Below are 19670 nucleotides of genomic sequence, written 5' to 3' on the forward strand. Positions count from 1 at the left end.
TTTCGTTAAAATTAAATGTTTCAAGGATATTTAATTCTATAGTTGACAATTCATACTTTTTCTTTTATCAGAATAATTGTTCACTTGTATTTTGCATAACAATGTGTGGTCTTCCCTCACACAGGAAACACATAAACAAATCTTTGAAATAATGATAAAATATCAACAGTATGCTAATTTCAAAATAAAATACTTTAATATCAGATATACAGCATCAAAATAGCACATTGCTATCTACATTTCTGTAAACATGCTTTAGCTTATCATATTATTGTTATTAACATAATTCTACAGATAGTAATCTTATTCACAGAAAATGTATGTGTGATGCATAGTTTAATGAAAGCAGAAACATTTGTTTTCATATCGTCAATGGGATAACCAACCTTCATATTGTCTTTTTAAAAATAGGACTTTAATTATCTCCCTTGAAAATAATGCTTTCCTATTTCTGTTGCATGCAAAATTGGTTAATGATTTAAAGAAAATTGCATGGAGCTTAAATATAAATATTAGAAAAAATTCGGTAGGGATTTTTCTTTGTAAATTTGTAATTGTAGAAGATTCATTATGAAACAGCTCTGTATATTCAAAATATATATGTATGTATATTTAAAATATACATGTAATATAAGACAGGGTCATAAATGAGAATGTAGTCACCCTAAAACACCTATTTTACAGCAATTTTTTCAACAACTGCAAGAGGTATTTTAACTAGATCAGAATGTGTGAACTGTAGCTTATTTTTACCTTAAACAAATATAGAAGTTAATATCACATGTATATTTCACTTAAATGTCAGAATTAGCAGAATGGAATGGTGTAAATTAACTGTCAAGCAGTGGAATGAATCATATATAATAAACTTTTCATTGTATTTAATACATAACTAACGGATTTCACAAGATTTTACATGTACTACTTGAATTTCCTCCGAAATTTCAAAAATATAAGAAAACTAGAGGCTCTAAAGAGCCAGTGTCGCTCACCTTGGTATATGTGAATATTAAACAAAAGAAGCAGATAGATTCATGACAAAATTGTGTTTTGGTGATGGTGATGTGTTTGTACATCTTACTTTACTGAACATTCTTGCTGCTTACAGTTATCTCTATCTATAATGAACTTGGCCCAGTATTTTCAGTGGAAAATGTTAGTAAAAATTTACAAATTTTATAAAAATTGTTAAAAATTGACTATAAAGGACAATAACTCCTTAGGGGGTCAATTGACCATTTCAGTCATGTTGACTTATTTGTAAATCTTACTTTGCTGTACATTATTGCTGTTTAAAGTTTATCTCTATCTATAATAATATTCAAGATAATAACCCAAAACAGTAAAATTTCCTTAAAATTACCAATTTCGGGGCAGCAACCCAACAACGGGTTGTCCGATTCATCTGAAAATCTCAGGGCAGATAGATTTTGACCTGATAAACAATTTTACCCCCATGTCAGATTTGCTCTAAATGCTTTGGTTTATGAGTTATAAGCCAAAAACTGCATTTTACCCCTATGTTCTATTTTTAGCCATGGTGGCCATCTTGGTTGGATGGCCGGGTCACCGGACACATTTTTTAAACTAGATACCCCAAAGAAGATTGTGGCCAAGTTTGGATTAATTTGGCCCAGTAGTTTCAGAGGAGAAGATTTTTGGAAAAGATTACTAAGATTTACGAAAAATGGTTAAAAATTGACTATAAAGGGCAATAACTCCTAAAGGGGTCAACTGACCATTTCGGTCATGTTGACTTAGTTGTAGATCTAACTTTGCTGTACATTATTGCTGTTTACAGTTTATCTCTATCTATAATAATATTCAAGATAATAACCATATAACGGCAAAATTTCCTTAAAATTGCCAATTCAGGGGCAGCAACCCAACAAACGGTTGTCCGATTCGTCTGAAAATTTCAGGGCAGATAGATCTTGAATTACTTAACAATTTAACCCCGTCAGATTTGCTCTAAATGCTTTGGTTTTTGAGTTATAAGCCAAAAACTGCGTTTAACCCCTATGTTCTATTTTTAGCCGTGGCGGCCATTTTGATTTGATGGTCGGGTCACCGGACACATTTTTTAAACTAGATACCCCAAAGATGATTGTGGCCAAGTTTGGATTAATTTGGCCCAGTAGTTTCAGAGGAGAAGATTTTTGTAAAAGATAACTAAGATTTACGAAAAATGGTTAAAAATTGACTATAAAGGGCAATAACTCCTAAAGGGGTCAACTGACCATTTCGGTCACATTGACCTATTTGTAAATCTTACTTTGCTGAACATTATTGCTGTTTACAGTTTATCTCTATCTATAATAATATTCAAGATAATAACCAAAAACAGCAAAATTTACTTAAAATTGCTCTAAATGCTTTGGTTTTTGAGTTATAAGCCAAAAACTGCATTTTACCCCTATGTTCTATTTTTAGCCATGATGGCCATCTTGGTTGGTTGGCTAGGTCACCGAACAGATTTTTTAAACTAGATACCCCAATGATGATTGTGACCAAGTTTGGTTAAATTTGGCCCAGTAGGAGGAGAAGATTTTTGTAAAAGTAAACGACGACGGACGACGGACAACGACGGACGCCAAGTGATGAGAAAAGCTCACTTGGCCCTTCGGGCCAGGTGAGTTAAAAAAGTATGAGAATTTTACATAATACATTTTGACTGAATGAATATGAAACTAATGATACTAACATTAGAGCAGAATAAATGAAGAACGAAAAACAAAATGATCTTGTGTTAACAATGAACTGAAAATGTAACAATTTAATATAAATAAATGAAATGATTAATTCTAGCTGAATAAATGATCTGATATGCACTATAAGAAAATGAAAATGTTTGGCACTTTGGTTTTTCATACACTGTATGATTGAAAGACATTTATATTCTAAGATTACCCTTGATATCAAATCTTTGAATAAGACCTGAAATGTGACAAATACTGTAATGAAATTTAAAAGCTGGTAATCAGCATTTCAAAACGTAAATTCACTGGAATCTTGCTTGTTCTGACGTAATAAATGACTGACTTTCGTCATCAAGGAATGACGTTTCCATGACGTCAACATGTACATCTTCTGAAGCCAGCATTGAATTCATACTAAGCACAGGAGATTTCAACTTTTCATGACTGATATCTTTGTTTAACTTTAAGATGTTTGTAAACTGACAAGAAGTTGATGTCTGTCTTATGATATTCGGTGCCATGCTGACATGTTTAATTGCCGGTTCTTTCTTTAAGACCCTTGGTGCAAATATCTGTGTTGCTATCAGCATGTCCTTTGTTTTAGTCAAGGTCACAGATTTCATTGTTAATGAATCACAGGAGTGTAAATTTGAGTTGTGGTTTTTCAGCCCATGTAATGTCTTGTAGTTTTTACCACATTCACATTTATATGCCTTCTGAATGAATCTGAAAAAAGGAAAAAATAACTTTTAAAAGACACACTTACATTTGATACCAATTTATTATTCTTATGTTGGAATATTTACTTTGAACTGTGCATGTCAAATATTTCACATGTTTTCTATTCATATTTTTTTCTTATTATATATTTACAGAATGAATACTTTTTAATGAAAATTTGGCAGTGAATATTTTGTAGAAATTAAAATATACTTTTCATTTTTGCGTCTGTCTCAAATCAGGTTCCTTTTGCCTTTGTAAGTCTTGTTATTTTTAAAATTTTAGTTCATTTATTTGTTTTAGAGTTGAGTATGACATCCATTTTCACTGAACCAGTACACATTTTTGTTTAGGGGCCAGCTGAAGTCTGCCTCTGGGTGGTGGTATTATCTCACTGTGTTGAAAGACCCTTTGGTGACCTTCAACTGTTATTTGCTCTTTGGTCAGGTTGTATTCATGACACATTCCCCATTTCCATTCTCAATGTTCTTCACTATTTGTAGTGGTATCCATGCAAATATATCTAATTTGAAAATTTATTACTTTTGACATACCCGATATCTTTTTTATGGCCATTCCTTGCATGGTACTTCATTCCATTAATATTTTTGTAGCTCTTTTTACATCCTGGTATTGGACAGACAATAGGTTTATCACATTCTCCTGGATTTCTGGTTAACATACTGCAATAGAACAATAAACTGTTGACACAGAGATATGTCACGCCTGTCATCAAAAAGTTCAGAAAAAGACATTCTGATAGACAGCAATATTGCTTAATAATTTAAAATTGCTGGACCATGTCCAAGGATGAAGGGCCTTGAACTGGTCAGTAAACTGAAATGTACTGATAGTTATGCAACGTTATAGAAAATATAATTGATCCTTCACGAGTAGTTCCTATCAAACTGACTTGTTTTACATTTGTCATTTCAGGGCCATTTATAGCTGACTATGGGGTATGGGCTTTGCTCATTGTTGAAAGTTGTACAGTAACCTATAGTTGTTAATTTCTGTGTCATTTTGGTCTCTTGTACAGAGTTGCTTCATTATCAATCATACCACATCTTCTTTTTTTATATAAAGTAGAAAACTCAACATTGAAAATTTCTAATTAATTCAGTCATTAAACAATGACCATGGGGCATGGCCTTGAAAAAGTTGTCAAACTGGTTACACTGATAGTAATGCAATTTTATAGAAAATATTCTTGATCTATCACAAGTTGTTCCAATTAAACTGATTAGAACAAAAAACTTAACAATTGTTGACACCTAAAACAATGAAGAAGAAGTTTTGTCATCAGAAAAGCAAGACCTACATCTGGCCTTCTGCAAAGTTCAGCAAAGGTGGTGATATTTTTGTCTAATTTTTACCTTAGTATAAGTGGAGCCGTCAGTTCCTGACTTGATGACACAGAAACTGAATCATCACTTTCATACCCGTCCGTCTGCAAATCTTCTTCATCAAGTTCACTTCCTGAAACAGATTTGTCAATCTTTTTTTATTTCACAGCATTCACAACAAGATTTAACAAGAACATGACTTACACATAATAATTCTAACCTGTACTATGATAAAATGTGACTACTTTAGCTTTTCAATACTTTTGAGACTCTTTAGAACTTCAATTGACATTTATCTATATGTAGATGTGGCTTAAGGTGGAGGTCACTTTTATAATTTCTTATCAATTGTGATTACCGTAGCCCTCACCTTATGATTCACAGAAATTTTTCGAATTATGAACTAGTGTTAGCCTAGATTTTATTTCAATTCATGTAAATCAATTTTTGAATGCAAGTCTACACCAAAATAAATGTTAATTCATAACTAAATCTGTTATGATGAATGTATGTGTTTATACACTCTGCATTTATCAGTCATGATTTTCAACAAGATAATTGTACAAAAACCAATAATTAAAGTCATACCGTAGTCAAACATTTTTGTTTCCTTTACAATGCCAAATTAATACTCTGGTAGTATTGGTCTTTACATGTATTTACCTATAGGTGTACTACTCCTGAGAGAAGAAGATGGAGATACTGGCCTCACTTTGAACTTTAAATCAGCATCTGTGTAAAATCTGTCAATATACATACAAATATACATGTTCATGTATGTTTAAAAATTCTCGATAAAATAAATTTATTTCTTTTATTACAGCTATAAGTAAATATCTGTATAAACTTTTTCAAAATTACTGTTACATTTAGTTTTTTCTTGATCTAGTCATAGCTACATTGTACTTCTGGGAATTTCTAATCAATAACAATAACCAAAATTGAGTATATTTTCTGCAATTCAATAAAATTTGTTTTGATTTAGATGATTTTTACAGACAGATATACATATAAAAAAGTATTGCAACACCTTGATTTTTTAAAACTTGAAAAATCAGTGTCTTTTTTGGGATGGAATATGATAAAATATTTGTAAAATAATATTGAAACATAGTTTATGATAACATTGGCATTTAAATGAACAAAGAAATGTATGAAAAAAAATGTTTACTATAATCTAACCACAACTTTAATAACAAAATGAAGTGTTTTTTGTACAAAAAATTCATTTTACAACTTTTACTGTAGTCGAACTTAACAATGTCAGACATTTCAAAATTAATCTTCATGCAGATGATTTTTCCCATCAAGGTTGATCGTTATACGCCAAAGAATTAGTACTTTGTGAGCAGCCTCCATTCAAAGGCTCATGTAAGGCCACCACTCTCTTTTTAGGATTGTATTGTATGCAATGGGTTTCCTTTTGACCAATCTTCATTATGCTTGATTTTCCATAGCAGATGATATAGGGGTCTTCTTGATCTCGGAAGGTCTTTTTACATCGTTTGTTGCCTGATTTTTATTCTAAAAACGACTTATAGTGGAATGATGATAACCAAAAATATGTGCAGTTCTCACAGCGACATACCTGCTTTCTTATGCTGATAATCTGCCACCTTGCTGCAGTTAAGAGTTGTGGATGACCAATTACAGGGTGTCAATCACATAACTTTATAAACTTGGAGTGTTGAAAACAATGAGGATAAAAACATATGTTTTGTTGTTTACGGGTACAGTAGCTGCATGTGCAGATAAGAACTTATCGAGTCGATATTTATTGATTAAACTCAGTGATATTTAAATAATGTTTAACTAGTCCTATTTCAACAAATTATATCACAAAAAAAATAAAGAGTGTTTTTTTTTAATTTCAATTTCAATTTGGTGTTGCAATACTGTTTTCCATGTGTATATTATTTTAACAATTAAACAATGTTGGTATCTTGTTTTTATCCAATACAACTGGTAGTGTCTGTCTTACATGGTCCTGTAAACACTTGACTACTGCTTTGGGGAAATACTGTAAGATGATCACTTTCATAGGGGTTAATTGTTTTCTTGTAGATGAATTGTAACAGAATAAACATACATTGTATTTTAATTTTCACAGTTCCTCTTGCATCCAGTAGAGGGAATGTGTTTTTAAACCTTAAACTTCTGCTTCAATTTTAATAAGGGGACATGTAGAAATATGTTGCCTGCCAACTAGATATAGATAGGTCTCGATTTACACAATTTGAGCAAGAAGTCCTTCCCTTTTGTCGTCATGTTAACAGTAACACATTCCTTCATAAATCTATCAATTTCAACTTATTATACCTGCAGCTTGACCTTAGAAAAAGTTCCTTTCTGAACAATTTTTTTCCCTTTTAGTCTTGCTTGATTTATCACAATGATCTTAAATTAGACATGTTAGTATCACATAATTCTATTTACAGTCAGATATAAATATGACCTTGTACAATGCCAACATACAGGTATTGAGAGTTTGTAGATCTGTAAAAATTCATATGCTTATAATAATATCAATATTTATTACATTGGTTGCAATGAATTACATTGATTTCCCAGTTAAATAAAAACCGATAATTTCACAAGTGAAACAAACAGGGTTATTTCACTCTCTGACATCATACAACAATATACAATTATGGCCCGTTGAAAAGGTGAATATCCAAAATTGTCAACACGAGAAGGTTATTTCAATGAGGGTTGACAATTTTGGATATTCATCGATTCTAAGGGGCCACAATTGTTTTATTATACCAAACTAACAGTGGAAGGGTCTTTTGAACACTTATTATATTTTGTACATAACAAACACAAGCTGACATTTGAAAATAGCTCAGGAAAATGCTTTTGTGTTCTAGAATTTTTTTGTACAACAAAGGTAGAATCTTTTTGTAAAATATCAATGGCCCTAAAAAGGACCATTTTTAAGAGAAATCATCGGCTGCTGGCACTCTATTCATTGCCAAAGCCTTATTTTCTCGTATATCGATGGGCTGTTAGTGAAACGTGAACGCTGCTATCTTTTTTATTTGCGTCGGTGATCATTTTCATGGGAGGTAACTCGAGTGTAAATCTAGACACTAAAAAGGTTATTCGCCGATGAATAATAGGGTTATACACAGCTGGTGTAAATTTTTTTAGGGTTATTCGTCCTCCCTTGCAATTAAATGAAAATTAACCGAATTATTCCATGTCACGTGATAAGTTGTTATCCAATAAAATTGTTTGTAATATATGTAAGGTATAAAAATAGGCATTGTCAAGACGTCGATAACGGCGGATCAAAACATATTGTGAATGCGTAGGAAAAAGATATAGTCCCTTACATGTTTTACATAAGTTTCTTTAAAAAAAGCCATTTGTCAATGTAATAAAAAGAATAACAAATTAAAGAATTCAAATATCGAAAAATATTCAACTCGTGACCGAACAACACTGATAATTAACTCATGCACTACGCGCATTTGTGAATTAATATGTTGTTTGGTCACTCGTTGAATATTTTTCTCTATTTGAATTCTTCAATTAGTTATTTTATAATTAATATAGTTATAATTTACTAATAACAATATCAATATTTATACCAATAAGAACAATGTTTATTCCAATATTCTATTAAACCTACCTAAGTATATAACTAGGAGCTAATGATTGAGGCTGTTCCAGTTCTTGATTCTCTAACTGTGAGGGGTCTGTTTCTAAAAATAAAACAACTTAATTAATTACTGTGTGATGTTAGATATCAGAAATTTCAAAAATGTAAGGATACGGGAATGATAAAAGTTTGTTTGAGTTGCTTATTGTCCAGTGGCAATTGTTTCATGAATGAAAGTTCATTTTTTATGTTAAAACATATTTTTTTGTCCAGAAACACAACAACTTACATGAAGAAATGTCTTCCAGAAGGAAAAATATTGAGTAAATCTAAGGTATACAGAATTTTATAAACGAAATTTATGAATTGTCACCTAAGACAGCTATTCTAAAGTAAATCTGTTTTCAGACTGTATACAAAGAATTAACAATTGTGACCCCTAATTTTTCTTTGGAAAACTGACAATTTCTTAAATCTTGAAGAAAAAAATTGACCCCAAGTATATTTTTTTTTACCACTTCCCCTTTTTCCAACAAAAAAATATTTGAAGATTCTTTAAAAATATTGAGGATAAAAAATTGTAACCCCCCACCCCCCACCCCACCCCAATTTTAACCTCCTCTATCCCTTTTTCAAAATAAAAGAACATTTGAAAGAAAACTTTCATTTTACATATTAGACCCTTTTTGGCCCCTCATTCCAGAAAGGTATGGCAAAATACCCTCAAAATGAATCCGAACCTTGGACTTGTGGTATTGAACCTTGTGGTATGATTCAGAGCAATCAAAATACTTTTACACAAGTTATTGTCCTGAAACTAGAAAAATGCTTGTTTTGGGCCCCTTTTAGGCCCTTATAAATTCCTAAACAGTTGGGACCATCACCCCCAAAAACAATCCCAACCTTCCTTTAGTTGTGCATTGAAACCTTTTGATTAAATTTCAGAGATACATTATCATACACTTACATTTTTCTTTTTGTAAACTAAAGTTATTGTCCAGAAACCAAATGTCTTTGGATATTTATGTACATCATGTATATGTAATGTGTAGTTCATGATGTTAAACTGTATGTTTACTGGACTATTTTTGTTTCTTTTTGTTATTGTCTTATATTGTACTATGCTCCTTGTGAGCCCATTTAATGGAAATAATCATCCTATTCAATTTGTAGCCTCTATGCTGCTTTACTGTAGCAAATTTTGGGGAATTATCTTGATTTGATGTTTTAAGACACAAATGAAATGTTAGATTTAAGTGACTGTGACATGTAAAATTCATTCAAGAAATCTTGGGAGTTCAGGATCACTGTAAAGCCTTGAATGCTGCATGTAGTTTCCAACTTGCTAGGCTGCCATTAAACTAGAGGCTCTTTAGAGCTGTTGTGTCGCTCACCTTGGTCTATGTGCATATTAAACAAAGGACACAGATGGATTCACGACAAAATTGTTCTTTGGTGATGGTGATGTGTTTGTAGATCTTACTTTACTGAACATTCTTGCTACTTACAATTTTCTCTATCTGTAATGAACTTGGCCCTTTAGTTACAGAGGAAAATATTTTGTAAAAATTTACCAAATCAATGAAAATTGTTAAAAATTGATATTAACTTGATAAACAATTCAACATCTGAAAGATTTGCTCTAAATGCTTTCGTTTCAGAGTTATAAGCCAAAATCTGCATTTTACCCCTATCAGGGGTGTGGAAATATTTGTTGTGAGCACTTGACCCTGGGCAAGTAAAACTAAAAATTTTACTTGTCCGGAAAACAATTTCTTTGCCCTGATGATCCCAATAAATATTGAAGTATTTCTTGTTACCTAATATATGATTCTTACTTAGCACTATTGTGCATCACAAACAAATGAAATCCATTTGTTTATATGTGTAAAAAATTAGGAAAGTAGAAAATGGGTTAACATCAATGGGACAGAAATCTAACAGCAAACCAACTAATGAAATGACATGTAAAGGACAATTTTGCAGCAGTTTTGGAATAAAAATTGTAGCCAGTAGGTACATAATATACTAAATTTGAGGACAGTGATTGAAGAAATGTAAACTAAATAATAGATAAACTATTGATTTTGTGGTGTTTCTCTCAACTGACACACTTGTTTTTTCTTGATTATTTATTATTGTCTTGATGTACAATTAAAGCATCCCTTCTATTTACCAGTTCGACATAGTTCGATTTATTTGAAAATTTCAGGGAAGATAGATCTTGACTTGATAATCAATTTTACCCCATGTCAGATATGCTCTAAATGCTTTGGTTTCAGTTATAAGCCAAAATTAAATCTACATTTTACCCCTATGTTCTATTTTTAGCCATGGTGGCCATCTTGGTTGGATTGGCAGGTCACCGCACACATTTTTAAACTAAATACTCCAATGATGATTGTGGCCGAGTATGGTAAATTTGCCCCAGTAGTTTCAGAGGAGAAGATTTTTGTCAAGTGATGAGAAAAGCTCACTTGGCCCATCATGGGCCAGGTGAGATAAAAAAAAAAAAGGATAATGTTATCCTGCATTAAAATTCTTGGACAAATCAAATTACTTCAGAAGGAAAGTTAGGTCACCAAATGTATAATGCTAGGAAATGAATTGACCCATAGGTAAAAAAGTTAAATATCAATATTAAAAATTTTGGTTTATCATTTACATGTATAATTATACAATGTATGAGGGTACGAATACCCTTTACTGTCAGGCTTCAAACAGTCATTTGCATCTGTCGTTAGCATTAAATTGGTTAAAATTTTAATGTGATTTGTCAAAATACCCTTACATGATGCATCATTGGAGCCGTTTGCGCTCAAATGTTGTAACATAAAATCCAAACTCACTTGTGGAACCTACACACTTCAACAAGACAGAGCTAAATTTAGTAGGCAATCCGTGAGTCCAATTTGTCAACTATGTAAGCATGAACCTGAAGATCGTGAACACTTTATAATCAAGTGCAAAGTATTGGAGGAAGTTAGGTCTCCGTTCATCGACAAACTCAGATGTTATATTAAAGACATTACTAGTGGAACTCTATTTGATGAATTATTTCAGAGTAACAACAACTTGCTACAATTAATTATTGACTGCTCGAAGTTTCATTTCTTAACAAATTGACAACATATGTACACATTGAGAAAATTAGTGCTGAACTATGCTTTAGCTTACATTAAAAGTGTTCATCAATGTTAGAATAGTGAACAGAAATGCCTATGATGTGGAAATATAAGTGATAATTAGACATGAGAACTGTAACTGTGTAGATAGTGTTGGTGGGATATGTACAGTGTACAAAGTATTGGTTCAATATATTTTTATCTAACCGATTTTATTAGTGCACCGTTGTTATTGTGACTGTGTATGTATATAGTGACAATTCATAGGATTTTAAAGAGTTTAATTCACTCTGACAAAGGACAACAGTGCCAGTGGTTCGTCTGACAGAGGTGGCAAATACAGGATGGCCTCACCGGACACAATTAAGAACGATTTTTGAACCGTGATTAATTTTTTTTTATGTACACTACTTTTCTTGAATTGTTTATAGCATAGAATTTAAGATGTATGAAGGGTTTCCATTTTGCATCACATCCCACATAAATTTTTATTCACGTTAGGATACTTTTAGTAAAACTAGGTCACGCAAATCTTACTAAAAGTATCCTAACGTTCTATATATGAACAAAAGAAGGCAATATGCACTTACCTTTATGTTTTTTTTATATAACTTTAAGGCAGGGGTTTCATTATCTTTCATGTTGACTGGTACTTTCCACGTTTCTAGGTGGTACTTTTCAATTAATTCCATGAATATCTTATATAAAAATTCCTACATTTAGGCGGTACTTGTCAATAGCATAGGAGGGTAAAAGTACCGGGTACCGCCTCCTAATGAATGGCCTGTTTAAGGCCAGATTGCCGCTCTTATAATATTTTCCGAATGATTTTGTCATCGTCATAAACATTCACCAAGTGCACATAAATTGTATTATCATGAAAACAAGGGAATTTTAATAGGGTTTTTATTTATAAAAACATTTATTGATAAATATAAATAAATACGATCTCAGAGGGCAAACATTGGAAATCGTTCGTAATTGTGTCCAGTCGTACATTGTAATTGCGTCCTGTGGGGCTAGGTAAAGGTAAAGTTTCAAATGATTATAAGTTACCATTAATTTAACGAGATTTGTCAAAATGATGAACTCAATTCTGTAAAAATTTGAAACAAATCTACCAAGCAACTTGGGACGAATTTGTTTAAATTAAGGCAACAACCATTTTCTTATCTGGGGGGGGGCCTGGGATTTTTATTATGTTCATAAATTTTTTTTCAGAACCTTCCTCTGATAATTTTTTTTTTCTTATGAGAAGGAAAGCAAAAATTTTTTTCCCATAATGTGGAACAGAAATACATTTTTTTTTCTCAAAACCATAAAATTTACATAAAATTCATTTTAATTTTTTAATTGATGTAAAATGTAAAGTGCATGGCTCTGTCTGTATCCTGGCATTGGCTGTTGTCTCTGTTGTTTTTTTTAGCCCACTTTCTACATTATGATATTCTCTGAGTCCGTCATACAGGTACCACAGTCCTTGAATTTTAATACTGCAATTGAAGTGGCCACCATTGCCATATGTAATGGCAAAGAGTGAGTAGCTCCAAATTATAAACATCCACTGTTTCCAACTATGATAATTGATATTCCATTGAAAAAAGAGGTATAAAGAATGATACAGAATGATACAAAGGAAAATATTACCGGTATACAAGTCTGTGTCATACACAATCAGGGCTACTTTAAAAGACTGTTTTAATATGATACCATATCTATCCCTGTTATAAAATGACCATATCATGTTTATAATAGTTGCAGTTTTAAGTATGTCTTAATGTAGTAGCATACATTACATGCAGGAGATTTGGAATGCTTTTAAATATTTCTGGATCAAACACTATTACAGGAAAATACAAAAAGTAATAAGGTATAAATATAAATCTTAGCTTAATCTGTAGACTGGACAGATGTTTATAATCTGCTGTTCCACTGTCTCAACTGTTGTTATTTTCACTATTCTCAAATTCAGCAGTGCAAATTTTTTTTTTTCAAGCAGGTGACAGCATAATTTTTTTTTCAGCTACAGTGCAAAACATAATTTTTGCATGAACCCCCTGAGGGGTTCATGCTTATATATTGGTGAGTTTTGAATGTGTCTATGGGCCACTCAATATCTCTCGACCGGAAGTCAGAATAAAAATCTCCGAACGTCTCTAAAATTTTCGGTCATATATACAGGTCTTAACAGGTTGTTATCTACGTCTATGATATGGTCCCTTGATGGCCCTTGACGACGCAATTATATTTGTTTTAAAACGACCACTGTGTACTGTGTGTATCTGGGTCAATTATAACGTGGCATTGTCTGTTGTCTCGATAACATGTAAACTAATCATGTTTGAAGATTTAACCACGGGATACTGTGTATATCATCATACTAGACTTACGGGAGATAACATTCTGGTTAAAATATTAATATTAGATCGGAAAACAGAAAGATAAATAATATTAGATCGGAAAACAGAAAGATAATATTCTTATCAAAAGTATTTAATTCAATCGGAAACAAACAAATATATACAAAATAAATACTGTATTTATGTTTCTGGAGAAACTAACAATGATTGCAATCAGAATATTTTCAGAGTTGCAATTAAAGTATTTTATATGACAAGATACTCTGCTTTGGTATTTTTTAATATTCATTTGTAAAGGAAATATAAAAATTAAATCTAAATAAATTCTTGCTTCCTACAAACTAGAGGCTCTAAAGAGCCTGTGTCGCTCACCTTGGTCTATGTGAATATTAAACAATGGACACAGATGGATTCATGACAAAATTGTGTTTTGGTGATGTGTTTGTAGATCTTACTTTACTAAAAATTCTTGCTGCTTACAATTATCTCTATCTATAACAGTACTTTCTGTGGAAAATGTTATTGAAAATCTTCAAATTTTAAGAAAATTGTTAAAAATTGACTATGAAGGGTAATAACTCCTTAGGGGGTCAATTGACTATTTTGGTCATACTGACTTATTTTTAGTTCTTACTTTGCTGTACATTATTGCTGTTTACAGTTTATCTCTATCTATAATAATATTCAAGATAATAACAAAAAAACAGCAAAATTTCCTCAAAATTACCAATTCAGGGGCAGCAACCTAACAACCGATTATCCGATTCATCTGAAAATTCCAGGGCAGATAGATCGTGACCTGATCAACAATTTTACTTCCTGTCAGATTTGCTCTTAATGCTTTGGTTTTTGAGTTATAAGCCAAAAACTGCATTTTACCCCCATGTTCTATTTTTAGCCATGGCGGCCATCTTGGTTTGTTGGCCGAGTTACCGGACACATTTTTTTAACCAGATACCCCAATGATGATTATGGCTAAGTTTGGTTAAAGGAGAAGGTTCACGAAGGGTTAAAATTGGCCCTGATTTTTTTATGTTTTTTAAATTGGGGCAAAAAATTACAAATGTCATATAGAAATACTTGTGATAATACTACTAAGACAAAAATATTTTTTCTGGCACTTTCCTTTACTATTTATGGAGCAATGACCCCTTCAATGAGTACAATTTGTATTAAAAGGTCAATTTTGGTACTTTTTGTCCATAATTTTAATTGTTTTTGGCATAATTAACCTTGGCCTCCATCTACGATCCAAAAAGTGTTTATATTGATGAAATCTATATCAAAATTGGAATCTTTTGGTTACAACACATTCTGGATCGTAGGTGGCGGCCAATGTGTTTCAAAAGCTTTTAGGTCTGAAAAATGCACAAAATCATCATATTTTGACAAAATGTCCAAAATGGGCTTACTTTGGCGAATATCTTGTAGTCTTATGAAAAGAACTGATATATTTAGCATTTATACTTTTGAAATAGACCCATTTACGAACCAAATTGAGACCTTTTTGGTATTTTATGATAAAGTTGATATTTTAGGCCATTTTGTGCCATTAGTGAACCTTGTCCTTTGGCCCAGTAGTTTCAGAGGAGAAGATTTTTCTAAAAGATTACTAAGATTTACGAAAAATGGTTAAAAATTGACTATGAAGGGCAATAACTCCTAAAGTGGTCAACTGACCATTTTGGTCATGTTGACTTATTTGTAGATCTTACTTTGCTGAACATTATTGCTGTTTACAGTTTATCTCTATCTATAATAATATTCAAGATAATAACCAAAAACAGCAAAATTTCCTTAAAATTACCATTTCAGGGGCAGCAACCCAACAACGGAATGTCCGATTCATCTGAAAATTTCAGGGCAGATAGATCTTGACCTGATGAACAATATTACCCCATGTCAGATTTGCTCTAAATGCTTTGGTTTTTGAGTTATAAGCCAAAAACTGCATTTTACCCCTATGTTCTATTTTTAGCCATGGCGGCCATCTTGGTTGGTTGGCCGGGTCACTGGACACATTTTTTAAACTAGATACCCCAATGATGATTATGGCCAAGTTTGGTTAAATTTGGCCCAGTAGTTTCAGAGGAGAAGATTTTTGTAAAAGTTAACGAAAAAATGGTTAAAAATTGACTATAAAGGACAATAACTCCTAAAGGGGTCAACTGACCATTTTGGACCTGTTGACTTATTTGTAAATCTTACTTTGCTAAACATTTTTTCTATTTACAGTTTATCTCTATCTATAATAATATTCAAGAAAATAACCAAAAATAGCAAAAATTTCCTTAAAATTACCAATTCAGGGGCAGTAACCTAACAAAGGGTTGTCCGATTCATCTGAAAATTTCAGGACAGTTAGATCTTGACCTAATAAACAACTTTCATCCTGTCAGATTTGCTCTAATTGCTTTGGTTTTTGAGTTATAAGCCAAAAACTGCATTTTACCCCTATGTTCTATTTTTAGCCATGGCGGCCATCTTGGTTTGTTGTGCGGGTCACCGGACACAATTTTTAAACTAAATACCCTAATTATGATTTTGGCCACATTTGGTTAAATTTGGCCCAGTAGTTTCAGAGGAGAAGATTTTTGTAAAAGATAACTAAGATTTACTAAAAATGGTTAAAAATTGACTATAAAGGGCAATAACTCCTAAAGGGGTCAACTGACCATTTTGGACCTGTTGACTTATTTGTAAATCTTACTTTGTTTAACATTTTTTCTATGTACAGTTTATCTCTATCTATAATAATATTCAAGATAATAACCAAAAACAGCAAAAATTTCCTTAAAATTACCAATTCAGGGGCAGCAACCTAACAACGGGTTGTCCGATTCATCTGAAAATTTTAGGGCAGTTAGATCTTGACCTGATAAACAATTTTACCCCATGTCAGATTTGCTCTAAATGCTTTGGTTTTTGAGTTATAAGCCAAAAACTGCATTTTACCCCCATGTTCTATTTTTAGCCATGGCGGCCATCTTGGTTGGTTGGCGGGGTCACCGAACACAATTTTTAAACTAGATACCCCAATGATGATTGTAACCAAGTTTGGTTGAAATTAGCCCAGTAGTTTCAGAGGAGAAGATTTTTGTAAAAGTTAACGACGGACGACGACGACGGACGACGGACGACGGACGACGGACGACGGACGCCAAGTGATGAGAAAAGCTCACTTGGCCCTTCGGGCCAGGTGAGCTAAAAAATGTGTATAAACTATAATCATTATATTTCTACATTAATTATTTCATACCATTTTAGTTTTTATGTTTTATGAGTAATTATTATTTATTTTTTTGTATTGTAATATATCCATAAAACGGAAAGTAAGATCAATTTATTAAATATTTAAATTTTAAACGGTCGTGAATAAAAATACTTGTGTGTTTTCAATTCATAAAGCATGATTTTAAATCCTTGCAGCTCACAACAACCGTACAAATAATTTACAATAATTACAACAAAATTTAATTACAATGTACAACCCAAATGTTGATTATTTTATACTGTTAGTATGGATTTAGAAGTCTTTGTATAGTAATATATTCACATAGTGGAATGTTAGAATTTAAAAATAGATTCATTCGATAAATAAAAAGTCCATCCGTAAATACTTGACATTCGTGTTTATTGATATTATATATATTCAAAAGAATTTGAAAAAAATTACTAATAGGAACGTTATAGTTTATTATAAAATTTTAATTCAATTTTTGTTTGTTTGTTTTAATAATTTAACCTTATAGCATCTAAACTTTATTTGTACTATGGTACGGTTTTGAAAATTGTATTAATTGTGTTGACCAACTATCCTACACGTTTTGATTCATTCACATTATAGATAACATTTCAAAAGCACACTATATATATCGGTTTGCGTTCTAAAAAAATCCGGATAAAATGTCAATGCATCCGGAGTCAAAACATTTAATGTAAGCCGTTTGACATTCAATTTCAACTATTAGATTAAGATATGTGATGACGCAAATGTGTATTCTTTTCCTGAGTATCAGTGAGATGCTTTCTATTTACTATTTTGTGCGCTAAAATACTACTTGCATGCAAAACTATTAAATTCAGTCGTGGAAGCTTATTTTCGTTTTTGTTATCTAAATTCAGGACAAGGCAGAAAGAGCTTTACATGTGACTTTCAAGCACGGTCATCATTACTAACGGTATTCTGACCTCGAGTTGTTTCTCTTTTGTTTCTTTTTTGAGACACTGTCCTATTATAAACTTTGGCCTTTTCAAAAAGCTGAGGATTGTCTACCCAAGGAATAGATTCCTTAACTTTGTAAGGGACGACATCAAAAGTTCAATGAAGGATAAAAAACTTAATTCAAATAGTTTTTTCACTGACCCCCCCTACCCCCCTATGAACTTAATTTGGGAAAAATTGATCGACCCATATGGATATATGTAAAAATCAATGTCGGATAACCAAATCTTGCAGCAGTTCAACCCCCCACCCCCAAACTATTTGAATTAAGTTTTTTATCTTACATTGATCTTTTGATGTCGTCCCTAATGTATTTAGCCTTTTAAATTTTTTCATTCGAGCGTTACTGATGCTTTTTTTGTAGACTTAACTCGTGTCTGGCGTTTTTTTATATCTACATAACCTTTTTACATAAATTGGTTATTTTGAAAGTGTGTACAGGTAGTCATAAACTTCTGAATTAAGAAATTCTTTGGCAAAACTAAGTTTCTCTGTATAATGTTTGAATTGATTTAAGTCAAATCAGGAAATCCTTAAAATTTGATATGTTTCATGAGACCAAAATAAGTCTCTTCATAAGAGGTCCCAATCAACTGCATGCCACAGGTTTAACCGCATACAACATCTATACCATGAGTAAAGACAGCTTCAAATACGAGTTGAGAATATAAAGGTATTCATTTAGGAAACAAAATATAAAGATGTGATAGATAAAATAAATGCATCCAGAATTCCAGATTATAAAGCAAACTGAATGCATAAATTTATATTGCGATAGGTTTGTGCAATTTGCATAAGTCATCCGGTTAGTAGAAATTAGGATTTGCCAATGGGTTATAATCGGAAAAAATAAGTACATTCCAAAGTAATATATAGTCGAGCTTTAAAATAACTATTCAAATAGAAGCTGTAAATAAATACGTTCAACTGGCTTCTTCTATTCACAGTCAATTATTTCAATTCAAAAGTAAACACAAATTCAGCAACAATCTTTTGGTGACCCGCAGTCAGCGGTCTTAGGTTCATGTATTGCTTTTCTTTTTTTTTTAAAGAAAGCAACTTGTTTTTTCGTTCAGCTAGGCCATTAAAATATTTTTTTCAAAAAAATCCCAGGCCCCCCCCCCCCCCCCCCCCCCCCAGATAAGAAAATGGTTGTTGCCTAATTGGAGTTGGGACGAATCTTTCAAAAATACACTGATCAGCTGATAGAAGAGGGGATTTCCAGATTTAGAGTGACGTCACTGACATTTTCCCGCACTTCCAAGGTGTAAACAAATACCTAGGAATTTGAGTCTCTATCTATTTCATTTAGATCATGTATAAAAAACATAGAACAAGTATATACCAATATGCGTGTCTTCTATATGTCGAATCAAGTCCCCTAGCGACTGGAATTCCAGTCCACAGCCCAAATATTTACACTCGTTAATCAGGAAGACCGCCATCTGCGCAGTGGAATGAAATGCGATCGGTTGACCTTAAATCTAATTTGCATAATCCGAAAATATCCGAATATTTCTTAACACTCAAGATATAATTATTAAAAAACGATTTTTCATTTGAGTAAAAAGAAGGCAATATATGCCTA

General features: G+C 32.1%; 1 protein-coding gene across 1 annotated transcript; it reads right to left on the minus strand.

Moving 5' to 3' along the window:
* Positions 1–2994: 2994 nt before the first annotated feature.
* Positions 2995–19607, minus strand: LOC139510244 (juxtaposed with another zinc finger protein 1-like). The gene is made up of 6 exons (XM_071296730.1): positions 19428–19607; positions 8403–8475; positions 5429–5508; positions 4796–4898; positions 3974–4102; positions 2995–3425 (listed from the first exon to the last, which is right to left on the minus strand). The coding sequence occupies exons 1-6, from the start codon at positions 19525–19527 to the stop codon at positions 3002–3004; spliced, it is 909 nt and encodes a 302-aa protein (XP_071152831.1). The 5' UTR covers positions 19528–19607; the 3' UTR covers positions 2995–3001.
* Between the last annotated feature and the right edge of the window lie 63 nt (positions 19608–19670).

The sequence above is a fragment of the Mytilus edulis genome, chromosome 2 (genome assembly GCF_963676685.1).
Source record: "Mytilus edulis chromosome 2, xbMytEdul2.2, whole genome shotgun sequence".
NCBI classification, from domain to species: Eukaryota; Metazoa; Mollusca; class Bivalvia; order Mytilida; family Mytilidae; genus Mytilus; species Mytilus edulis.